This window comes from Lagopus muta, chromosome 1 (genome assembly GCF_023343835.1).
Source record: "Lagopus muta isolate bLagMut1 chromosome 1, bLagMut1 primary, whole genome shotgun sequence".
In the NCBI taxonomy this organism is placed as follows: domain Eukaryota; kingdom Metazoa; phylum Chordata; class Aves; order Galliformes; family Phasianidae; genus Lagopus; species Lagopus muta.
In genome coordinates this window covers 100,271,298-100,299,032 of record NC_064433.1, presented here as the reverse complement: position 1 = coordinate 100,299,032, position 27,735 = coordinate 100,271,298, and the positions used below count along the sequence as shown (strand labels likewise).

The window sequence follows — 27,735 nt, the reverse complement described above, 5'->3', positions numbered from 1 at the left end:
AAAAAAAAAAAAAAGGCTGGAAATGCTCTAATCCTTATTTCTATCTCTACCCTTCAAGTGTAACTGTCAGTCAGCAGAGTAGTATGACCTTGAAGATCCATGATCGATAATGCATCACAAGGGATGTAAAACATTTGGTTGAAATTCTGTTACAACTACAAACTACATTGTAACTCCATAGATTCATTGAAACTGTAACAATTTTCATCACCTGGAATGCAGATCAACATGTTGGGAGACCTCAAAGCTTGCTGAACAAGCATTGGTCCATATCACAACAAAATAACACTGGAAGAAAAGCTAAGAAGTTCTCATTTACTCTCAGTTAACAGCTAATTCTGGCAAAAACCACAAATATACAGTAATATTTTTGTATTTCTCTGAACAATGATAGATGGACCTAAAAATATTCAGAAACTCTCTAACTGGTTCTAGAATATTTTTGAGCTTAAATTAATCCAATCTATCATTCTAGGTCAAATTCTGCTTTTAAATAACTAGAACTGCAAATGACAATAAGTCTTCCCTGAACTTTTTTGACATCCTTGATTTCTCAAGAAAATACAGGCAAGAAAAAGGGAAAAGTCTTTCCTAATCTGCCCTTGTTTTTACTAGATTTCTTTTCAATTTTCAGAGGGGCTTAAAATTCAGTCTAAAAAAGATTCATACTCTGAGGAATCTGGCTTATTTTACATTGTACTGCTATTCTAATTTTAGAGCATTAAAATTAACTGTAAGCATTCTATTGGAACAAAATAAAGAAAAGTCTTGAAGTGTATTGTGATGAGAATGGAAAAAAGGTTTAAATGAACTTAAATGAACAGTTATAACTTACCAGCTTGACCGAGTGTGTACTCCTGATATCTTGTTCCTATTCTGTTTGTAGCTGTACAATTATACTGTCCAAAATCACTGTCAGATGTAGGAGCAATCTTTAAAATGAATACAATTTGTAAATATTACTTTTTAATCAAGTATATTTCTTTTAAAATATCAGAAATGCAAACAAGTTCTGTGTAATCAACATTGAGATGTGTTCTTACCTTACCCTATCTAGGATATTCCTCAAAATACAGATCTAAATTAATCATTTTTCAAGTAAAACTCCCTCTTTTCAAAAAGAAATGTGGAAACTAAATAATGAAAAATGGAAACATTATTCAGTTTTATAATTTCACTTCTGAACAAAAAAGAAAAATATCTAATAAACTGAACGTTTGTTCACAAAGATAGATAATATTTGCTTGTATTGGACTGAACTAAAGCAATGATAGGTCTGAAATCTGCTGATTCCTACAAACACTGCAAGGATCATATTTTACTGCTTATTGTTTACAAGATTCCCAACATACTAGACATTCAGTAAGAAAAAAAGAAGATACAAGTATGTGACAACTATAAACTCAGGTTAATATGTATGTGAGACAGAAAAGGTAATGGATATGACAGTAAGTTAGGGTCTTATTGGAAATGCAGCCCATCCAACTGTTCAGGTGATAGAAAACGGGAAAAGAACTCAAAAAACTATAGGATGTAAAGAATAATTTGTGCTGTTAAGTAAAGCCTCTTGAAAGATTTCCTTTAAGTTAAGAGCTCTAAAGATCAACTTCAAACAAGGGTAAGACTATGTCTTTTTAAATATACAATGTCTGTTCAAGGCTTACGAAGAACAGAGAACTTGTAATTCAACTGTTAATTTACATACATGCTTAACAACAATATGATGGACTGTGTTGTTGTAAGCATCTTCATTTTTATACCCTGTGCGCAAATTGTTAGTAAAAATTACCAGAGTTCCCCACCTGAAAGGGAGATATTTCAACTTCTTTTTTAATTAGCAAAACCCTGAGCAAAAGATGGAAAAGGAAGGGTTTCCATACCTATAAGTTGCCAGGGAGGAGTAAAAGAAGAAAAATGGAAGACAAACTGTATCATAAAATCTTTGTAAACTTGACTTCTTTGTAGTTAACTGGAGGTTCAATAATATTTTTGATATGTCATATAAGTCTGTATTGATATGCCAAAATAGCACCAAAGGGTGGATTAAGTGCCAATCTATATAAATGAACAGATTTCAGTGACAGTCCAAAATTTTCTTTAAGGGAACTGTAGAGATTATTTCATGGAAAGCTGTGACTTTGGAAATGTGAAGTTTCTAACTGCCTCTTTTCTCTGTACAATTTAATTTTTGAATCAGGTAGCCAAAACTTCATGCCTAAATTACATCAGTTAATGTCATAGAATCACAGAATTATAGAATTGCTCAGGTTGGAAAAGACCTTAAGGATCATCAAGTCCTACCACAACGTAACCATACTGCCCTAACAACCCACCACTAAATTGTGCCCCTGAGCACCACATCCAAATGGTTTTTAAACACATCCAGGGATGATGACTCAACCACCTCCCTGGGGAGCCTATTCCAGGGCTTAACAACCCTTTGTGTAAAGAAGTTTTTCCTAATATCCAACCTAAACTTACCCTGGTGCAACTTGAAGCCATTCCCCCTCGCCCTGTCACCTGTCATTTTATTTTTCCCCAGAATTACTAAGGTTACGCTGATGACATTATCAGTTAAATCACAATAACTAACAGACTGCTTCCAGAATACTTTTAAAAGTCATTAGGAGAGATTAATGTTAATATGATGTACCCCACATGCGATGAGGTAAGTACATACCATGCATGGTTACCAAGACTCAGATAACCTGAGTAAACTCAGCTACCTATGCCATCTCAGGCAAATCAAAGAATCAATTATTAGAATGGCTGAATATTTCCTTGCTTTCTTCTTCCCACAACACAATGTAGATCTGAAAACTTGCAGTTAGTTTCTGTAAGGACTCCACAAAGCAGAATACAATTTGATACCAAAGACTATTTTTCATCAGACAAATGAATAGTTATCAACATATATGCATGTCAGCTTGTCATTTATTTTAAAATTTGGTGTCATTATGTTCTTCTGACATTGTATTACATAATGATGCACATTCTGTCTTTCTCCTCTGCCCCAATTTCCCTTGAGACAATCACTTAACTTCTCATGGAAAATTAGGCATTTCTATTACAAGTAATGCTTTTTCTGAAAGCAACAACAAAATAAGATAGTTAATTTCAAGAAGTTCATTGGTTGGATTTTAGAAAGACTTTATTTCAGTACACCATACATCACTCACCTGGGATCTGATGTACGTCCCCCCTCTATAGGATTAATCCTATAGTTTGTGAACTATTTTTTTATGGCAACCGAGAAACCTAATTTCCTCAACACTTCTCACATTCAGTGAGGAGAGAATGTCTAGTCACAGTAACAGGTGAGACTACAAATGGAAATAATGGTTACAGACACTCTTCTATGAAATATTTAAGGACCATGGCTTGCCATATGTTACTGTTCAGCAGTTTATTGTTTATTCAAGATAATAGAGTAGCTGGAAAATTTAAGTTCATTCTTTGTCTTCTGCCTTTCTAGGGTTTTATTTTCTTAAGTGTACATTTAACGTAAAAGTAAGGAACATAGTTCTTTGTTTTCCAGTGCCTCTGCAACCACCAAATCAACTGCAGTCTTTTACCACTTTACCTTCCTTCACAGTCATGACTGAAGCCAAATACATAGTTCTCTATATGCCAAGCATCTTCCATTATGTCACTTAATTTTTAAATTTCAACCCGATGGTTTAATTTTATACTTACGCCATTATTTACTTGCCATAAATGCAAATTACATTCAGTGCCAGTGAATCCTTAATATAAGCTATGTAAATTAGGTTTATTTCCTAACTGTTCACAAGAAATGTGGAGATAAATCAGTTCAACTTTTTTTGTTTTATTTTGAAGAGCTTTACTTATTAGATTGCAAATCTTACCTGTACACACACAGTATAATACTTGCAATGATGCCACACTGAGGAAGAAATTAATTAGCTAATTTCACTGAACTGATTTCCATTTTAAGCCTTACCTCTAGAATCAGCTTTCTTCCTGCACTGTAGGTCTTCAGATGTGTTGTATTCTTTACTGGTAGAACTAATTTTCCTTTTCTCCACTGAACTGAGGCAGATGGATTTGCTAGTACTTCACATGTTATATTGATGGGATTGCCTTCCCAAGAGAAATACACAGTTTGATTTGACAGAAACGTTGGAGCATCTGGAGGAAAAAAAAAAAAAAAAAGTAATACACAAATATGTTAACTGTTTCAGTAAAACAAGCTATATAAACCTATTGAAGCATTAACATTTTAGAAAGTTTAATTTAATTCTGTTTCAATTTATTACTAACCATGATAACAGCAGAATACAATCCTGAGTTTCTAGGGACCTAATTTTCATGTGCTTCTCCTCTACTGAAATTGTTTCAGATGAAATTCTCGGAAAGAGAAGACCTATCAATTATTTTTAATATTAGGCAACATCAGTCCCTTGAAAGATATGCTTCAGAAATGACAAAGATTATTTCTTCCCAAGGATGAGAAACTCTTTAGTAAGACTCTTCTGTGACAAATGTAATTGGATTACAAAACTTATATAAGTTGTTTGGTGATCGAATTTATAGTGTCCACTTTTGCCATGCAGAAATTACATTCACTATTAATATTCACAGATATCTAGGAGCTTCACCAATTTCCTACTGGAATTAGCATATACCTTATCAAATCCTTCTAAAGATGATTAGCAGTGTGAATAGACCAAGAAGAAAAAAAAAAAGTGAAAAGAATACCTAAAATATTGCAATGTATTCTACCAACTTCAGGTAAAATACTGTACACATCAGCACGCTTTCTATTTAAGATAATCTTCGTACCGGTTCCTTAACAAAACCTAAATTACTGAAAATAAAAAAATGGTGCATCTTCCTTGCAAATCTGGCTGTACATGGCTATATTAAATATGTAGCTAAACAATGAATCAGATAGAGAGAAAATGTCTGGTTTGTGAACTAATTATAATCTTGAGATCACAGTGCCTGCAGTGACAAGGCTTTTCCACTCTACACAGTTTCCTGAAGACCCTGATGGCCTCCAGAAAATGAGAGGGAGGGAGTGATTCTTTCCCTGCTCTTCTGCCTCTGTCTTGGGTAAAACAGTATTTTTTGTCTACTGAATATTTTGAAGTGTCTTTTTCATTTTAATCCCACTTATTATATTTAAGAGTATTACGTAAGTATTCTTTATATTACTGAAAGTGAGGGAAACTAACACAATTCTTGAGGATATTTATCAATTAAAACGGGTGTCACGGCATCTCTTTTTAATACTTGAAATATTTACATATATACCTGTTTTAATAAAAAAATCTTAAATGCTTCCTGTTGTCTCAGGAAGCTGTGTTTTAGACTTCACAATTACTTCAACTTTAGGCTAGAAAATTTCTAGAAGTCTAACAAAGACCAGAACAGAGCGTATTTAATTGAACTGTAAAATTTATCTTTGGGAATGACGTAAAACTACTTTCTTCTTTCTGTAGTGCATGTTTTCAACTTCCTTATGTGTTTGCCTTTCTGCAATACTAACTTTTTGATGTTACTATACTGCTGGTGCATGCATATTACAGGCTTTTGCAAGAGAACTCTCACCAGTTCCAAGTACAAATCAAACCTGCTACACTGATAAGCACAATCAACATATTTTGAATAAACAAAGTATGTCTGACTATGGCTTTATTTACAAGACACAGAAGCTCGTCCTTTTTTTCAAGTGTTATAGCAAGAAATTCTACTGCCCTTTGATTCTCATAGACCTTTAAAAACTGTACTTCAGCATCTAAACATCATGCAAAGAACAGAGTACTGCAGAGTGTTCTGGATGTGACATTTCAAAACATAGGACCTCCCTTTAAAAAAACAAACAAACAAACAAAAAAAACCACCAAACCTTTGCATATGCCTGTTTTACGCTTAAGTATGGAACGCTAGAGTATCAAAAGTCCAACTCCTGACTTTTCCTCTAGAAAATAATTTAGTAGGAGTCACTTGAAGGAAAACTTCGTGAACTGATTTGTGCCTGGCAAACAGCTTTTGTACTGAATGTGACAAATGTATGGATAGAAATCTCATCATAGTGTGCATGAGACACAAAATGTGGTTACCACACAACAGATTTTAGATAAGCTTTATCCTCCATAATGTATAATTTCTCATGACAAGTTCATTCTGTCCATGAACAATGGCATGAACATGGAAGATGTAAGGATGCTCTGTCGGAACCCAAATACCTTTCCTCCCTAGGTAAAATTGCATGTTTTGATGCTGACTGTGGGTTTAAGTATACATTTGGCCAATTTATATCATATGTAAGTGTTACACGTAAAAAAGGACTGCACTCTTGCTGTACATACATTTAGAAGAACAGGGACTTTCATTTTAAACTGCTCTATCTTCTCAAGATAGATTTTTATTGGATGCTTACAGTATCTGTTTATGTTTTAAGAGAATAATTTACAAGTTTTGGGCTGTTATTTACATGCGACTATACATACTAACAGCAGTTTTAACATTCAAAATTACAAATAGTGCTAGAAGTCCTTCAAATAAAGATATACCAAAATCAACAACTCCCAAATGTAAAGCACTGCTAAACAAAATGAGCTTTTCATTGTCCCTCTTAAAAGCCTTGCGGAAAAAAAGGCTTTTCAGTAATTTCCCCAGTAGTTAATAGATCCAGTGAAGAGAAAAGAAACATTAATGGTTTTATTCAGACAAATCATCTTAAACTCACTAGTCAGTAATAGATAACTGGAATGGTATTTCATACGAAGAAGAAAGTCTGGAAATCATTATTTAAGTATGTATAGAAGATAATGTAGTATTTCTTATAAAATAAAAATGCTGAAGTGGAAGGGGATAATTGTTTTATAGAGAGATTTTCCTTTTTCTTCTTGTACATTTTCATCATTAACTGTAATATAGCAGGCTTAAATGGTTACAAAATTGGCATTTCAAAGGGAAGCACATAATATGTTTAGCATAAAGCAGTGAACAGAAAAAGAAACACTTCAAATTTTGAAAACATAACATTGACTATTTGATGTCTTAAAATCTAATGTCTTCAGTCTTTTAAAATAACTGACAGACATAAATATCCTATGACATACAGTGATGTAGGATATTTAAATGCAATGCATGTACTGTATAATAAGAAATAAAAATAGATAGATGAGAAAGGTAAAACAACAACAACAAAAAAATAGAAATATGTAACTCAGGACTAATTTGTGCCAGACAACAAATCAGTTCAGGGCTATTCATAAATTAACCATTCTTTTTAAGCATTTGTCCATTGAATACTACCAGTTTAAACAACATACGTGACTTTTAAATGGCTAAATACAAAACTATGAGATTGAATGCACTTCATTGAAAAAACATTTGTTCACAAATTTAATAAAAACTGAGTCACAGATATTTATTACACTTAAACCTTATGACTCCACTAAAAATAAAAAATGCTGCCAAAACATACAAAAGCAACTTTTCCTATCAGTTGCAACAGGCAAACAATGAAGCTCGTAAGTATTGTTATAAACTTTAATGATAAAACATGCAGTATTATTTTGGAGAGATGAGGTAATCCAAATTAAAAATATGCTTAGAATGAAGACACACTATGCCATATAGGTATGAAATTAAACAAAATCCTCTTTTAGAGTAGGATTCTGTACGTAATTCTAACTTCAGAATGGCACAGAATATTAGGGAATGAGCACCAGCTATGCTCAAACTTTTCATTTTCCTAAATGGGAAAGAAACAGCACAGCAAAACATTTAGGAAGAGTCGTTACTCATAAACAGTGTATGAAGATTGCGTAAGAGAAGCAAATGCTGAAAACTGTTTCTGGCATGTAGGCATTTGTATTAGGTATAATGTCTGAGAACAGTGATTCAAGACAAACCAATAAATCATCTGTCTCATCCAGAAAATAATTCAATTAACAACTTCAAAGATCCAGTTCTGGTGTATGTTCAAAGTTGAAAAAAAAAATTGGATATGGCAGATTACTGATTCAGTGCATGTGTCCAGACAGCCATAATAGCAAAGTAGTGAGCAGAATCAAATTTGTACTTCATTTAAAAGCATATGCTATCGAACTTTTTGGTATTTGTTCCTCAAATAATTAATCTTACAAAATCCCACAGTGAAAATACATAATGGATTGTCAGGCCTAAGATGCTGGATGTTTCCTGTACTACATTTTTGGAAATCTCTCTCTTATTCTATTAACACTGGCATATATTTCTCATCATCAAGAACTCGATATTTTAACAAATCTAGTACTTTCCTTGACCACAGTAATTATTTCCTTCCCCTTCCCTTTTTGGTTCTTCTTCAAATGCATACAATAAAACACATAGCAGTCAATAGTAAGATAGACTATCTACTAATAATACAGTTTATAAAGGAGTAGGAGTAAGTGCTTTAGGAAGGGCAACCAAGTTCTAGTCCCTGATTACCTTGACTACAACATCATATTTTTAAACCCAAACATCATGCTGATTTCTTCATCTCCATAAAAATAGATAAAAAATCATTTGTAATGAAGATAAGGTATTGTTCTGCTAGATGCAATGTGTGTTTTTTATGACAGTACCATCAGACGTTAACAAATTATGAGCAATGAATGTTTGCATAGTTCTGGTGCTTTGTGCTGACAGACACAAAAAATCTAAATGTATTTTTTGCTGAATTTCACTTGGCATGTTGAAAAAGTATTCGGTTCATCACTTAAAAAAAAAAAAAAAAAAGAAAGAAACCACTTTCATAGAAAAATATGTTGTGAATGGATAAATCTGTTTAAAATCCTCTAAAACTGCCTAAAATATTTATGCTACTGCTGGGATACAGTTTTCAAGGTAGCACTTTGATATCTTCAGCTGGTCTAGTTTCACTAAGTTTAATCTGAACTCTTAGCTTCCTGATTTACTAATGTCTGAAAATCTGTGATCTTGTGAGTTGTACGTATTTCTGATATTTACATATTTCTTATTCAACAACCTTTACATTCTGTACTTCCCTGTCATCCTTAGCTCCACAATATGATTCTTGTTGATCTCTTTCCTCTATTCCCCTTCCTCTCCACTCTCTTGCTCTCCCTGTCCATCCCATACTCCCAAAACCATAATAGTTGTTCCTATGTGGTACCGGAATTCAGCTTTCACTTCACTTTACAGTCATTATTGTCCAGAAAAGAACAATAATCACCATGAAATTTTTAGGAACGGCTTAAAAATAATAATAGCACTGCTGAAACTACCTTGTAAATCCAACTTAACTTCCAACAGGTTGATTTCCCTAAGCCTATACCTATAAACCCACAGACCTTCAGTAGAGATTTCTCAAACTCACCTGGTTTCCCTCCCTACTTTAGCCCTATGCTCCCAGTATGTGAAGAAAAAGCAGGTCAGGGGTAAGTTCTGTGGTGCGTGAGATCCATACCAGGTAGGTGATACATTTGCAGATGTTTCAATCACTTCAAGATCCTCTGAGCACAAAAAAAGAAAGATTTTATCTAGGAAAAAATGACTTGTAAAATTCTATTAAATTTTCAAATTATGAAAACTACAGTTTAAAATTTCAGTGCTTACTATCACTTATTTAACATTTTTAGCCCTACAACAAAAACTCGTGAAGCAAAATGAGGATGAAGGAAATATTTAAAAAATATATATATTTTAAATCTTTACTTATATAGTTGAATACATGAAAAATAATGATGGCAAGTAAAGATGTTTATGCAAACATGAATGAAACTACTAAATCTGAAAAGAAACAGAATAAAATTCAAAATACTTTATTCAAGCCAACAAGGTATTAAAAATCTACTTAAAATAACATCAAGCACATTGTAATGTCAGCAAGACCAGGTAATACAGAGCTGCATTTGGAAAAAATATTAGAGATATTCTTGAGGTGAACGTGGTATTTTAACAAGTTGTAGGCGCACATAAGCCAAAAATCTTTCAAAATGGAAATTACTGCTTTAAGTAATAGGTTGATTTATTGTATAGATGAATAAATTATCATTTTACATTTATTGTGGCAGAATGAGAAAGAGAAAACAAAGCTGCATTCATCCATGCCCAGTACAGGCAGTCTTGGTAAAACGTTTTTTGCCAAGTGACTTTATGCAACAATCCTCATTTTTGCTCATTTAATTATTTGATTCCCTTTAAATTACTGAAACAGCAAACCAAATTTACTTCTATGATGTATGAACAAAAGGTAGACAAGGAAAAGTTAAGTCTTAACCAGTGTCACTCCTGAGCCCTAAACTTATGCTACAATAACAGTATATATTTCATGATGCTAACAAGTGATCTCAACCATCTTTCTTTTCTCATTTGAGCTGTAAATTTAACAAGAAGAAATGCAACTAAAACCACAGAGATCTTACAAAAGATGGAAAATCTTCCAGAATAGGTCAGCATTTTGTTTCACTTTCTTGTTCACTTGACCTTGACTCACAAGGTCAAATATATTTACCAGCATTGTTCTCAGGTAGTGATAACAAGATGGGGCAAACTAGACCATAATCATTCATATGTGGTAATGGAGTCCCCAAGAGCTGGGACTGCTGAGTCTGAAGAAGACTCAGTGGAGATCTCATCAATGTACACAAATATCCAAATGGACAGACTAAGTAGATGGAATCAGGCTCTTTTCAGTGGTGCCAGTGACAGGACAAAAGGCAATCCCATCCAACTTCAAACATTTGGTGACTACATGGGTAGTAAAACTGTACATACCCTGATCATATTTGTAGAATTTATAGTATCAGTACATACCTGGAATTCTATTTGGAATCAAATAGACTACAGCTTTTGTGATGTACTACCCACAGTAATATTTTCACTAATTCAAAGCCTTCCTTCTTTGAAGTAAGGTAGAATTTGTGGCTCAACTTATTCAGTCTGCTTTTAAGTTTTTTTTTTTGTTTTTTTTTTTTCCCAAAAAAATGTGTTTTTGCAAAGGTATAAATTAAATAGCAAGAATCCAAAGCATCTGAAATAACTGCAGTGCAAAACAGCTCACTAACATAATGAAGGCCTAAAAGGTTAACCTATTCAGAAAGCAAAAGTTGATTAATTTAACAGTAAAGAGGTTGATTTCAAGTTGAGGTGGAAGAAAAAAAAAAAAAGACTTTTCGATAAGCAGTAAAATAATAAATACTGCAAAAGTTAATTTACTGATAAATAATATTCTGCACTGTTACACAATTTTTTTTGTGTGTGTAACTGAAAAAATGTTGATATGTAATAAGGAACAAAACTACAAAATTCAGCTTTGGACAAAAAGAACAGTAGTAAGCAAATCTTCTCTTTTATGGGTGAAATTATTAATTACTTAAATGTTTTCCATAAATTGTTTTCTAAGAAATCATATTTTTTAACCACTCATGTGGCTGCTCTCATATAAAAATGTACCATATTACCAAATGTAATATGTTTGTGATTGATAGTCTATTACCCACAACACTAGCTTACCATGAGGTTGGACCTTACAGCATATTTAATAACTGCAGAATGGAGAATTTCAAATGGAACTGAAACCTGTGAAAACCTGTAATTGCAGCTATGAAAAACTATGTTAGGATGCTTCCTAGGCTAGGCTCCCTAGTAGGTAGAAAAGACAGCCTTTTATAAACAACATGACTTAGAAAGTTTTTGCTGGTAAGGGATATATTCTCCAAAGGAACTTGTAATTCCCTTTGGTGATATAGAGTGACTGGATATACAAGTGTATTACTGTAGCGTGCACATGCCTGCTCCTAGGTGTAAACAATTAAGTGGTTTGAATATTTCTGATTGTGTTAATGACAGTTGAAACACGATGAAGAGATAACTTTAAGGGCAAGCAGAGAACTGCTTGTAGGAATAGTAGTCTGTTAATCATTACTGGATTGTTTAAATCTTTTCCAAATTAGTAATGCGTGCTTACTGAGAATAATACCTGAAGATAGATTACCCATCGTATCTAATATGTCAAAATTAAGCATTTTCATTCTCTAATGCTAATCACTGCAGTGAATAATTTGTAGAAAAACACTCAAGAAACAATGCGCTCTCTCATCAGAAATTTTCTTTTTTTAATCAATCTATACTGTGATTTTTAAGATTCCCTTATATCTCTAGTATATATTTTCAGAACAAACATATCTCAGCTAAAACCACAACAGTACCATATAGAAATGCAAACATTTGTACTAAAACTGTAACATGGAAAGGCACCTGATTTGTATGTACAAATCACTTTGTAATTCACTGGGATTTATACATTTTATTTCCTTCAGTCCTTTTAAAACCCCACCTTTAGAGTACATTCTGCTATATCTAATTTTTTAAAAATTAGTTGATTCAATTATTATTATTATTGGCAGTAGTGATTGTGATTAATGTTAATAACACCCAATACTCAGCTTCATATGTATAATCAACAACTGCAGTTGATTATATTCATTAATGAACCATATTAAGAACGATACCTTATTTTTCATGTACTTGGTTTTTTTACATATTAAATATAAAGAAAAACAAACAGAACTGAACACAACGATGACTTTGTGGGGAGAAATCACTGAAGTGCCTCTGGGCTCCAAACAATTTATGGCTGTCTAGCATTTACTTCAGATAAAAGGCAGGGTTAACTGCACCCAGATGGTATCAAACCTGATAATCTCCTTCTGTCCTGGAGAACTGCTCTTATCATCAAAAACAACCTCAACAGAGAACAAGGATAAAGTACAGAAACTCTGTGCAATCCCACTGTCAGTTTAAGTCTCTGATAGAGGACAGTAAGTGAAGGATGAGACAGTGACACCAGGGCACTTTGTGTCGCCATTAGGGATGTTTAACTGCACTGTCGTTTGAGAATGTGCCAAGAACATGCCTTCGCTCCTGACAACAAAAACTACCAAATGCTTTAAACACATATAAAGAAGACTACTGATATTATGGAGTAGCATTAGGTGCATCATTTGTTCATGTCTAGGAGCTATGGAACAATACGTACAAATAGGCCTCGGTTCTTTATTTATGTTTTAATTGTAAAATACTGAAATTTATACAAGAATGTTATTAAAATAATAAAAATTCTCATAGAATAGTCTACTAGTGATTATGCAAAGAGTGAACCTGAAAGAAGATTCATCTCAAAACTAAGTCTGAAGAGAAGAAAATCGAAATCAATTACATAGAAATTACATGATTTTTCATATTTGTAATTTCGTAAATGAGTATTTTTTAAAAAAAAGCAACCCTGATAGCAATGTTCATATAAACAATATACTGAAAAAAGATCAATAGAAAGAAGGTCAAATCACTTATTCAATACCAACTTCACTAAATCTCAAAAAATTCCCCTCTTTTCCCATTTTTGCTGTGAAGACCAATCAGTTATTTAGTTTTTGAACATGTAACTTTAGGTGAAAGTTTCTTACTTGCTAATTATAAAAGAAAATGATGAATGAAAGGTAACTACGGCACTTGCTATGAAACAAAACACTCACACATAAAAGGGGGGAAAAAAAAGCACTTTGAGAAAAGCACTCTGCTATTTTTGGCAAGAAAACGCTATGGGGAAAGAGTGATAAGAATCATCTTCTGACAGATCAATTGATAAGACTGATTCATCACAGAAGGTTATGACAGAAACGAGACTGATGGAGGATGAGGCCAGAATGAAGACCCTGTCCTCTGAGGACACTATTTTAAAGGGCAGAAGTCTTTGCCATTAGACAAGATGTTTTTTTTTTTTGCCTAGGTGAGACAAGCAACCCACATTTGCAGTTTCACACACTGATGCAAAGTTACTTTCAGCACAAATTTAAAACTGCTCTAAGGGGTCAGTCACAATGTCAACAGAGACAGACTTACATTGTATCACTCTAATATACTAGCACTGCATTATAAAATTACTGGACACTCATTGGTATGAAAATGTTTCTATTTTTGGTATTCAAAGAACACCTGTGCTAGAAAAAAAAAAAAAAACAACCAACCACGTTACTTGGCTCAAACTTCATATTGGTTCAAGTTTTCAAAACTGGAGATTCCAGTTTTATAAATTTCATTTTACATTAGATTAAAAAAAAAATCTTGTGTTATATATAAAAATAATCTGTTGATAGAATAATATAAAAAATGTTTTTATCACATTTCTAAACTGCAATGTTTTGTGTCAAAAAAGTGTTTGTACTAATGCATAAACTCAGGATCAAAACAATATGCTAATCCATCTTCACACACAGATTGCTTCTATACATACTGCAAATTAAGTGTGCCATACTCCTCACATTAATTCAATTGGGACATATTGGAATATTTAAATTAATAGATTATCTTTTCACCCTGAAAGATGTTAAAATGACATAAAATGTATAAACAGAAATTTTGTTGGGACCTTTGGTATGAATTCTGTGCTTCTAATGAATTCTTCATTTTCTGTTGCCTATGTTTCATAAAATATAACACATTCTATAACTCCCTTGTGAATTAAAAAAAACACAGAAAACCACAAAACCACAACAGTATTGAATTTTAAGTCATAATGGCTATATAAACTTAATCAAACAATATATTTTACCTATAGGCTAAGATATGATCTAGAACTGTAGAGAAATTTTAAAGGAGCTTCAATGAACTTTCATTTTTATCCAATAAAGAATTTTTCCCTTGAATACATAAAATATAAATAATTAGCTGTGCACCACAAAGTCCCGAGTCAGTATTTTAAACTCATATGCTTCTAAAAGAGTAATGTTTTGCAAATTTCAAATTTCTTCAAATATCTTTTTTTTTTTTTTTAAAGTGATTATGCTAAAGCAATTGCAGTTACTTCTTCTACGACATCTGAGCTGGCAAATCTTTGCATTCCTAACATTCAATTCCAATGTGGAAAAATTCGTGTTTCAGATTTCTTTCCTATAATAAACATTTAAAAAATAATGGAACATGCAACAGTGTACTGAAGTAACTTTCAGAACCCTTCCAGAAATCAATCATTTGATAGTCTGCAAACATTACTGATCTCTGTATCATAGATACAGAAGTTTTGCTTTGGAAGTTTGAATAAAAGGTTTTAAGAGAAAAAGTGTTTTAAGAGACAATTTTCCGCTGTATTTTCCTGTATTTGAAAATAAACACCCTCTGATGGCTTCTAAAACATCAGACTCTTCTCCAAGCAAAAGTATATCTTATTTGCCTCCTAGACAAAATTCAAAAGTTTTGACTGAAATGGTCTGTCCACAAAGCACCATGTGTAAGTAAAATTGTCACAAACCTTGAACTCCATGAGGATATGTAACAAAGGGATACTTTCAGGGGATTAAGAGAGCTAAATAACAAAACAAAACAAAACAAAACAAAAAAACAGGACCAAAGAGTATTTAATTTTAGAAGTTTAAGCTCCAACCTCAGCTGTTGCTCATATCAGTCCTTACTGAATACTTTGCCCCCACTGCAGTCTCCCCTAGCCCAAAGAATTGAAATTTGGCATTAATTAAGTAGCTAGAACCATTAGAATATGATATGAGATGAAACCCTGTTGCGTTTAAATCCCTGACAAAGACTCACGTAAACTTCAAAAAAGCAAAGATTCCTCCACAGAATTCATTATCACTGACTACAGAAGTACATACTTTCTTAAATTATGCAAGTTTAAACATCAAGGTAAAACTGATCTTCCATTAAGAATGTACTTTTGTTTTTTAAAACAATTTTTAAAGAGAAAACAAAATATGGGAACTTACATTCAATATCAAGGTACATGCTCTTTTGGTGCCCACCAATTCTACTTGCAGCTTCACAGTCATATCTCCCTGAATCTGACAACTTCACATCTTTAATATGCAGTGACGATTTTCCATGCTGCCCTTTGACTTCTATACGGCCATCTGGGCTCTGTTTACATTGATTTAGGAAAAAGAAAGGTTTTATACAGATATGTATATTTATATATGCTTTATATATTAAACACCACTGATATAGTATGACTGAAAGCATTTCTTCACCTGGGGTGAAACTATTACTGACAGATAGGCAATTTCAAAATTTGTCAAATGAATTAAAAATATAGAGAAAAGATGCTGTTCTAGGCACTATAATCATGGGAATAAGTACATGCTTAAAGGAACACAGTCAAGGTAAATCACAAAAATTATCAACTGGCCCGGTGAATGACATACTGAAAGCCTGTTTATGACCGCATTTATTTTGCTATGATGATGTGGTTAATGAAAATATTATGTGTAAAATCAGTGTCTCATGTAACAGTTGGCATTATCACTGCTGTTCTTAAAGTGCCTCTGAGATCCCACAAAACAATGATCAAAGTACAAATCCAGTCACAGACTTCCACATTGCATTACTTGTATTTTCTTGTCAGAAGCTTAAAATTATTAAAAACATGATCCACAGATGTAACTCGAATTTCTGTATTTCATTTTTATATCATTGCAAGGAAGAAGGGAGGAGATAAAAATGAATAATAGCTCCCAATTTTCTAGAGAATAATTTTTATATTCATCGACTTGATAAAAAATAATATCCCAATCCCCTAATTCAAACCTATTTGACTTTCAAGACTATAAAAGAGGAGGGAAAAAAGTAAAAAAAAAAAAAAAAAATCCAGTTATTTACACTTCAACTTCCATGGAGAAGCATACCTGAGAGAAAAAAATAAAGTTATTTTTAATCTGGCTCTACAAATTACTTGTTCTGTAGTATTGGGAAACTTTACTTCTTTGTTTCATTTTTATTTCATTTAAGAAAAAAAAAAAGGCTGATACAAAATAGTGATGTATACCTACCTTCATTACTAAGAAAAATGGAAAAGGAAGAGAAAAAACTTTAATGTCCAATTCTATAACTATATATATTCACGACCTAACACAGATTGTTTCATCAGTGAATGCAGGAAAATATGCATGCAATTAAGGACACTAATATTCAAAATAAAACAGTTGTATACAGTACTATTTACATCAGATTTCCAAGAAGGAAAAGAGCATCGGACTCCATGAACAGTGAATTTTGTTTCCTGTGAAAATTTTCTAATCTCTGATATACCTATATTTTACAAGCACAATATAAGTATAATTTATCTAATGATTATTTCCTTATTATATATTACATGTACTTTGGCCAATTTATTTCTGATTTTAACTTAGCTAGAAGTATTTCTCAAAGAAGCCAAAAGTTAATTTGTGAAAAGATATACACTGAAACAACCTGTAACAATGATTCATAGAAACATCAAAACATCAAAAGGAAATTTTTTTCAGTTCTACACTAATACCAAATACTGAAATTCACTATATAATCATAGAATCATAGAAAGGCCTGGGTTGAAAAGGACCACAATGATCACCTAGTTTCAACCCCCCTGCTGTGTGCAGGGTCACCAACCACCAGACCAGGCTGCCCTGGTCTATAGATATAATCACTGTAAAATACATTCACAATAATTGACTCCATACATTCCAAAGCAGAGATATGAGTGTTAACTGATGTTAAGAAAAGAAAAAAAAAAAGAATCACAAAGATTTCTAAATACAGATCACAAAAGATTCTCCTTCTTGTTTTATCTCATTATTTTCTACTGCTGGAAAATACTCCAAATATTTTGCTACACAGACATTTAGTATGTACCTGGAGTAACTTTCTGAAGTTGTATGTATGTATGAGAAAACATATTTCATTTGAACACGGAAGACTGAAAATTAATAAGTCTTAGGGAAATTGACTTTTTATCTCTCTAGGGAAAAAGAAAATCAAAACATAATCAATACTCTGAATGGAAGAAGATTTTTGACAACCACAACATCTACTCTCACTATCACCAAACATTTACTAAGAAGCACTTTGAGACAGATTTATGAGTTGATTCAATTGATTTCAAAACCAATGAGATATTTTCATTCAAAGTCCACAAAAATGAATAAAATGCATAACAATTATAGGAAATAAAATAATTTGGCCCTAATGATTCAGAAAATATCAATATTTAACAATTAACCTCAAGTTTTTCAAAATTGTGTGAGAATGACCTCTTTGAAATTGTTCATAAAATAATGTAAAATATGTGATATTTTTTTGCTGCAGTCCACAGAATGTGTATATTTCTCTGATTACTTCATAAGCAGTTAAGTTGTTGCTGGTCCTATCCTGCGGGTGCCTTACTACAGCACTTCAAAGAATCAAGACTAATTGATACAATTCCATTCATTATTCTGTACTTCACTAAAATATATTGTTGAGCAAACATTCCTGACAAACAAAAATATATGAAATGTGAGCGCAAATACATTCCAAGAAAATTCTCAAATAAGTAAATGAATAAATAAATACATAAATAGAAATAGTTGTCCATGTCTATAGATGATTCCCAGACTATCCAAAAGAGAAATGAATGCCTATAAAAAATGCTACAAAATACAATCATTTTCCACACAGATTTCAAAAATACCACTGTGTCTGCATTTCATCATTCTACAAAGTAAATTGGCTAATAGGCATCTGGGTAAATAAATGAAGTACATACTGGGATACTATAAACAGGTACAGTAACAACACAAACACACTGAAGCATAGCTTGGAAAGAATGGAGCAAAGTGACAGAAGCTGACTGCTTTGGACTCCTATGAGAGCAGTGAAGAAGATGGGACAATATAACACACAGCTTTATCCTGAAGTAAAAACTGAAACCACCCTATATTTTCCTGATCTTTTAAGTGGTATTATCAGAATTAGAATATACTGAGAAAGAAGTAATCTGTTTTAATCCATAATGTCAGTCTTTTTATCTAACTTGGAACTGCAAATACAAAATGTGAAACAGGGACAGCCCTAATCTTGGACACTGCACCAATCAGAACTTGATATCTCCTGGTAAAATCTTTCTGAGGTTTAATTCACTCCTACAGTGAGTATGGACAGCACACATTAGCACCATTTCTCTCACAGTAGCAGACCAGAACTGGAAAACGAAGAGGAACATGAAGTACACTGCATCCTCACTGGAGAAATAGTATAGGCAATGCCATAGATGAGAACTCAAAACATAGACACAATCTCTATAAATTGATAATGCTAATTACTCTCAAATCTGCCTGAAATGAATACGGACACTTACAGAATGGTGGCATTCTATTTTTTCCATTTCAAATACCGTAGGGGAAGAGATTTAATATATATATTACTATGTTCTTGTTCTGCTAAACTGAGCATGGTTTTATTTCTTAGTAGTATTAAAGAATGCACGAAATAGAGAAAACAAAAATGTGGACAGCCAGAACAGTCCATGTGGTTCAATGCTCGTGACTCCTGCTGACTCACTGAATTACTCTGTACAACTGCAGATTATGAATAATCAGTGAAGTCTGAAAACACATACATGACCAAAACAGTTCTAAATCCATGAACATGTACATTAGAAAGCACTTACACTCAAAGGCACAAGAAGAATTATTTCAATAAACAGATCATTGCGCATCTTGCAAATGCTACAGACAAACAAAGTGTTTAGAAGTTACTTTTTTTACAGGGTTATGGAAATCCCAATAAAAATCAAAATATTTTCCAACATGACTGTTAATCAAATAATTTTGTAAAAGGCATTAAAAGTTTTCTCTTCAGTACAGGCTTTGACAAATTTTTACTCATATGTAGCTGGCTCTATGAGTTTACTGCTCTCTACAACTACCTGAAAGGAAGTTGTGGAAAGTTGGGGGTCAGCCTCTTCTCCTGACAGGACTGTTAACTAGTGACAGGACTAGAGGGAATGGCCTCAAGTTGAACCAGGGGAGATTCAGGTTGGATATTAGGAAAAAAATTCTTCAAAAGAGTGGTCAGGTGATGGAATGGGCTGCCCAGGGAGGTGGTTGAGTCCAGGGAGGTGTTCAAGAAATGCTCACAAGTTGTACTAAGGGATGGGGTTTAGCGGGGAAATATGGTTGGTAGGTGGATGGTTGGACTGGATGATCTTAGGGGTCTTTTCCAACTTTGGTGATCATATGATTCTATAATTCTATCCATATAAACTTTATAATTTTTCAAAGAAAGAAAAAAAACAACCTTAGGTATTTCAAATACTGATAGCAGTCTAGTCCTTTGTCACTGTCAAAGAAAACAAAATTGAACAAGATTGTTCTATACATTAAAACTACAAATAACAGCAACATTTAACTACAAAAAAAAAAAAAAGGGAGATTTTCCTACAGTTTCAATATTCTGACTTGCAAAACAATAATTAAAAAATGAGTGCTATCTCACTGCTTGAGATTAAGTACTGATATTAAAAGTAAATAATTTTTATTTTATGACGAGAGTTTATAATGCTGTCCATATTGTTCTATTACAGGCTATTACAGGACTTTTTCTATTAAGCTCTTTCTTTACTTCTGACATGACTTCAGTTCCACACATGAATATTTCCCACTTCCGGACTGGCTAATGCTGACCTGTCTGGACAGCACACAGCTCCAAAACCATGTCCTAGAGTTCCCAAGATGGTATCAGAATGATGGTAACCATGTATTTCAAGGGTTCCACATGCTGAAGAGGCATGTAACTTTCAGGAAACGACAGAATAGTGAGGTGAGAGTGCAACACCTGCAAAGATACATGAACAGCATCTTGGACAGAATAACCTAGGCTGATACCACTGAGGGTTAAATCTGCACAATCCCATTGGCATTATAATTTAAAAAGTATAATTTCTCAGGAGGGGAGAACTAGCTGATAATGATGCTCAGATTGTCATTCTTTTTGAATTATAGATAGCAGTAATTGAGAAGAGGTGAATGCTGCGATTAGCGGTTGAGTTTGATTTATCAACCATTTCTCCATCTCTCACTGAGGAACTGTAGTAACAAATGAGATGAAGTTGTATGACAGCCAAAACATGCATTTGGAGCTGGCTGAAAGCAAAAGTGGAAGGCAAGAACAGATGAAGGAAGTGACTTGTGTGTAGCTAGTTTTAGATAATGTCACTTTGACCATTAAAGCAACTGTGACTTTGTGTCTATTATATTCCCTCTTAGACTTCATAGTTTGGATGACAAAGTACTCCATGCCTCGAAGTCCAAGCGCAAGACTGACATAAAAAACAATCCTGCATTTACAATCTGAATACATTGAAACTCCTTTGTGGGTTTTGTTTTTTTTTTTCCTAACATTTACGATTTATTTGTGATCTAAGTACTATTACTCCCAATAGTTATGCCACTACAGATCAGTTTTGTCAATTATGTCTTCTGACATCCTGTGTAATTTTGTGCTATTCTGGATACAGACTGCACATGTTAACAACAGAAAAAATGAAGAAACAGTGGCTTAGATTTCAGAGTGTTGTTTCCTTTATAAAACATGATGAAACATACTCAAGAACAGTCAATGTGGGAATACATAACTTCAGTAAAAACTACAGGAGTTTGCCAAGATCCTCCAAGCGAGATGCTGCAGATGTACATGGTTGAATAAAGTGAAAAAAAAAAAAAAAAAAAAAAAGAAAAAAAAAAGGAGAAAAACAAAAAAGGGAATCTGTTTTAATTTTATGCACAGTTCTTCCTTTTCCGGAGCAAAGGGTAAAAACTGCCAAAGCAAGAACATTTTGTTGTCTTCGTTGTGCTCTGTGTATACATCACTAAATGTAAACAAATCTTGATTAAAAGAATCACCTTTGGAATTTCAAGAATCACAATTTTTTTAGGAAGCTTTCTGATTTCAGGTTGTGTTGATGGACACACATGAGGAAATCTTCATACCAAGTACTTCAGATTGATGTTTTTTATATGTGAAATTTAAGCAACTTGTGCATGAAACTGTTCCTTGAAGCAGCATGAAAGACAAGACCTTTTGCAAGCTGACATGCTGATACTGAATGACGATAAAATTCCAGAAGTCGATTAAATATGTGACCAAAATTCCTAGTCTGAAAATCTACCTTTGATGATGAGAAAGGGCTGTTAGTCACAACAGCCATCATCGTGTAGAAGCTGATGGAAGCTCCCTTCTGGATTATGGATGGCATATTCACAATATTTCCCCATTCTCTTCAGGTAAATGTATTCTATCCATGCACCTGTTGGAGACAGTAGAAAATTCCAGAGTATTGCTATGTGTATTTGCCTTAATGTCCAGTGAATCAGAATAATGTTACAGTAGTGTCTTGGACTTCAGTGATTTTTTTCAGTGTTTCTTTTAGAACTGCAGCTCATTTAATACATATTTCAGCATGCTGCAAATTCCTGAATTGATTAGGAATTTGGTTCTCCACAAGGATGACATTATTGAAGAGCCTACTGCTTTCAGATCTATAGTGTAACACCAGGGAAGTCACAAAAAAAGAATCTTGAAGAAAAAGGAATGGTTCTTTTGATTTTCTGTTCATCTGCAGATACAGCAGCTACTTTTAAAGAGCTCAGACTGAAAATTGTAGAGGCTCTACGCAGGTTTCTAACAGCATGTATAATATCAGAAAAGATGCATTCTTGCAAGCTTCATAAAACTTTTAGAAATTATGAACTGGTATTTGACTGATTCATGCCAGTACTTCTTTTAAACTTAAGTAATTAGTAATGACATGACACAAGATATCCAATACACCAAAAGCACACAGTAAGACATGAAAACAAAACAAAACAAAAAACCCAACAACAGCAACAAAAACAACCTTCTTCCCTTGGTTGGATTTACTTACAAAAGAGTATGAAATAAAATAATAGAGAAAATAAGATGATCAGCCATTCAAGATTACATCAACTGAACAGGCAAATCACAAGAAAGATTCTTAATGGCAAAAATTTTAGCATTATATGATAAAATCTTGTAGAGGAAAACATGCATTAGTGTTAGTCATAAAAATAACAACATCCACAATTGTGAAGAAGGGTAACAAAAAATATTCCATCAGTACTAACTACATATATACCTTGTAATTAGAAATTCTGATTCACTGACAAATAATACTGTAATTTGTGGTTTTATTTCTCAGAATTTTACTGATCTGAATCTACCTCAGCTATGATGCCATTAGCATAAGTGACTCAGATGGATTCTGATCAGCAGAATTCTCAGGAATAAGACTGTTAAGCCACAACAGTCTTATTCAATAATAATAATAATAATAGCAATAATAATAATTAAAAAAAAGACTGAAGAGAGAGAGACTGCCACTAAAAATAATGGTTCTGCTATACAATTATGTTTCACTTCTATAATAAAATCTTGTAGACTGCTTCTTTGGATAAATGAGAATGACACATGATTATAGGATACCTCTGTAATTCTTTAAAATGACTGAGAAATGTGTCCAGCTTCAGTTCAGATTAGTCACAAGGCCTTGCAGCAAAGAATGAATATGGGAATATTTCAGCAGAAGCACAGGGCTTCAAATAAGTACCAACAAGGTATCAAGCACTGCTTAAGTGTAAAATACTGCGATTTCCTAAATTTATTCTTCAGTGCTTACTTGACCTCTACGCATATAAAAAATAAATATCACTACTGAATATAAAAGGTTTAAGTAACAATCAATTTGCTTATTCAGAAAGGGAACTTCAACCTGGCCCTGTTTTTATTCATATCTATTCAAATTTTAAGTGAATATTAGATCAGCTGTAGAAATCATTAGTGAAATGAAAACATACCACCATCCTATGCTGAAGTGCCCATACAGAGTTCTCCTTATGAGCTGTTAGAAAACAGTGTGAGAACATGGAAACATTAAGCACTAGGACCCAGCTATCCTTCAAGCGGGAATTGTAACCCAGTGAGTACAATTTCGCTGTTATTTACAAAGGCTCTGTATTGATCCAGCAGTGCAGACCTCTCTCAGGACTTAATCAGGAGTTGCCTTGGTAGGAGGCAATTTCAGCTTGTTCCAGGATTACAAGATCCTCTGTCATTAAGTAACTACCTAAATTTGTTTCTTAGCAATGAGCATCCCTGTATAGCAAACGCCGAAAAGTTATTACCTTTTTATCTTATTAGGGATTGGAGAAGGTGGCTTTGTAACTCAGTATCTAACCAGTAATATCTAATCACCAATCTAATCAATCTGATCACTTCTACCAGTGAAAATAGTCAAACTATAGCCAAAAATCAATGGGGAAAAAAAAGAAAAGCCTGTGAACTGCCTGCAATACAGAATAGACGTCAACCTAATTGAGGTAAGGAAGGAAACATGGTATGAGTTATGGCTTCATTTAAATATGCTAGCTTGAGCCTCTTCTATTTTTCACTGGAGAAGAATTTAAGAAACTGATGAATTGCAAACCCTTCATAATTTTTTATTTTTTATTGAGGAAAATTAGCACTCTCAACCACAGGTCTCAGGGTAGGACTGGAAGGATGATTGTAACAACATGAAGAAAACTAGGAAGCTTTTATAATTTTAAGCATAATATTAATTATTATTTCTGTAGCATGTTTATGACTTAAATAGTTGGTACTGTAACTTGAGTAAGAATAAAATTTTCCTCTATTTTGCTTTTACTGATAGCATTACTTGGATCAGTAACAAATTATTGGAAAGCTGTATGTTTATTTACTCATTAAGCTCTTCTGTAAGCATATAAAATAATCCCTCAAATTGCATCTACTCCAGGAACCTCAAGCAGAACTTACTGCATTTGTAAATTTGCTTGTATAATTTTAGTATGTTTTAAGCTCAAACCATGACTGAGTTGCTTCCATTGCTTTAGTTGCAGGAATAACTAGTATGGTGAAGGTATGCAGTTATCTACACTGTGGAACAGTCCATAGAGAATAGCACAGTATCTGCTTTCTTTAAAACAAAAAGTAACAGAATTTGAAATTGTCTTACGGATTTGTTCAGTAGTTGTATGCAGCTTAGGATTCTTTCCAGTTTTCTGTAAAGGTGATGTATCTTTTATTAAAATGACTATGGCTAGACAGCAGATAGAAAGTCTGTCTGGAAACTGGGATGAGGTGGAACCCTGCAGCGGTATACAAGCAACAAGGCTTCCTTAGGGGAAGGAAAGGCACAGAAAGCCAGAAATACATAACTTGAGTGATGAAGGGTGGGGGAATTGTATGCAGCAGGACACAGATCCAAATGTCAGCCCTCAAAGATCAAAAAATCTGCTCACAAAACCAGAGAAGTCTGTAGGGCTTTTCACTACTTGAGAGACAACAGGAAATTATTGAAGTAGTAAAAAAAAATAAAAATAAAAATGAGAAGAACTAACCTGGACAGATCTGAAAGGACAAAAGTATTTTTTTTCAAATTATTCTATTTAATTAATATTATTTGAGCTTCTCTATTTATTTATATCTATTTTACTTTATTTATATGTAGAGATATAAGTAAGAGATTATGCTGTAAAAATCAACCAAATTGGATGAAACCTATTATGGAAAAACCTGCTACTACTAGAGCTTGGAAAAAAGATGGACAGCAGAGACTGTGATAAGGCAACACAAAAAATTCAAGTGTGAATCTACAACTAGATAAATAAAACAACAAGAAATAATCTCTGCTGGAGCAGTTTCTGAAGGACTTTAGCCAATTGGGCACTTCATACTGGAAAAGTGTGAGGAGGGTGCATTAAGCACAAAAACAGACCACAGCCCTCATTCCCCTGTAAGGCTCAGGAGAATGTGTGGAAGAGACAGCAGTCAGTGAAGAAAATAGTGAAGATGAGCCTGGAAAGAAAAAGAGTTGGGAGAAGCTCTTTTAGGTTTGTCTTTATTTCTCATTATCATACTCTGTTCTTAAACTGACAATAAATGAACTTCACCCAAGTTGAAAATGCTTTGCCTGTGATGGTAATTGATAAGCGATCTCGTGTTTTTAGCTCAGCCCAGGAGCTTTTCCTTCTTATTTTCTCCACCTGTCCTGCTGAAGAGGAAATAAGAGAGTGGCTGAGTGAGCAGTTGGGAGCTGGCCTAAGTCAGCCCATCCCAAATGGCTTCAGAGGAGGCTGACAGCAGTTAATAGCCTCTTGGTGGGTTATTAGTAGGTGTAAGAGTTTTCTTTCTTTTTATTTGTACAGCTACCAATTCTCTGTCTTACCTAATGCAGTTAAACAATAAAACTGTCAAAAAATACATTTGTTGAGGATATCTCATGAGTGAAAACATTCATGTTATTTAATATCTGGGCATTTGCTACAAGATAAATGACTAGGATTTTATGTTTTATGATTACACAATTTCATTTTAACAAATAAGCTAAAGGTAAACAAGGACTTATCTGTTTGTATAAACCAGCACATCTTCACGCAGAATTAGTAATTTTTTTTAAAACATAATTAGAACATATTTCCTAAACACAATGACCTAAGGGCATGAGAATTTCTAACACCAATGTATGAAACTTAAAGAGCTCTTAGAGATCTTTATTTTCAACATACACAATATTGCTTTTGGGTGAGTGATATTTTTATCCAAATAAATCTTACTGCAATGTTGGTATTGAACCACTTTGAATGTATGATAAAAAAAAAACAAACAAAAAAAACAAAAAAAAACCCCAAAAACGAATGAACAAAAAACCCATAAAGAGGCACTGACAACTGTGGCCAAGGCCTAAACAATATTCATACTGTAAATTTTTTTTCCCCCTCCATTTAAAAGCTGTAGAGTCATTCTGGCTTCCAATAAGACTCTGCACTCATACTCACATTTTCTAAATTAAAACAGAAAATATTTATCCATCAACAGATGGTAACCCCAAGTTAGGTTTTGAAACCACGACAGCTGGTAAAAGAGTGTTGTGGTTTGTTGGTTTTTTTCCATTTAGACTTTTAGATATTCACAAAATAATTTTTTAATTGCCAATTTCTGAATTAAGAAACTAGTGTTGTATAAATTTTTACCATGTAATAAAACCCGGAGCACGTCAATATTACTTATAAGCTATCTATTAAGTATATTAAACTATGTTACAATGTCAGCTTTAGTAAGATAAAGATTACCATATACAATTAATTCACTGAATTCTGACATAGGTGTCACAACTTGATTTGCATAAGCAGAAATTTATGCAAAGTAAAGAAAAAAATCTTACTGTTAATACCATTATTCATATTAATGTGACACACAGAAATTTTAGTAACACAGGTTTACTCCACACATAACTGAGTGTTGCTATTTTGACCGTGGATCAGAGCTCAGACAAACAGTTCAGTTATGCAGACTTAAGAAATATTAATGTTAGAGGCTGCCAGTGAGGGCAGGACAAGCAGTCTTCAATTTTCCCTGTGGAAATAAAATAAAATATTGCACTATGCTTTAGGTTTGGTTCCACAGTCTCCCAACTTCCACAGATGACAAAGGCAAGTTCACTGACATTACTGTGTTAAGCCATCAAAATATGCCTGTTTGAAATCTTACAACTGGTATTAATAGAAAAATAGCATATGAGTGTATGCACAGAGGAAAATGATATAGTGAAAATGTGATAAGAAAATAAATTTCTTAACAGCAGATAGGGGACATAAAAAAAAACATATTAAGAACTAATTATTATATTGAATTTACATAATTTGTTAAACAAATTGAACAATAGATTGTGCCAGGATCCTTGCTTTCAAATCATTTTGGTTTTGCCAGAAGTCTATATCCTTTCATTTTCTTCTAACATGATGGAGAATATTCCTAATATTCAAACTGTTTTTCATGTCAGGAAAACTGATTACAGGTTACAGAAAAATACATTTTTTCCAGCATTCCACTGTTGGTTGTGTCATAGCCTGTATTTCTCATTTCACATGA

At 33.3% G+C, this 27,735-nt stretch overlaps 1 protein-coding gene across 1 annotated transcript in view; it reads right to left on the bottom strand.

Annotated features, from left to right (window-relative positions):
• Positions 1-27,735, bottom strand: part of NCAM2 (neural cell adhesion molecule 2) — a 231,197-nt gene that overhangs the window by 49,270 nt on the left and 154,192 nt on the right. The window contains exons 9-11 of the mRNA XM_048951225.1: positions 15,744-15,894; positions 3,965-4,152; positions 836-932 (exon numbers count right to left, since the gene is read on the bottom strand). Of these exons, the coding sequence (XP_048807182.1) occupies positions 836-932; positions 3,965-4,152; positions 15,744-15,894 (436 nt within the window). The remainder of the gene's footprint in view (positions 1-835; positions 933-3,964; positions 4,153-15,743; positions 15,895-27,735) is intronic.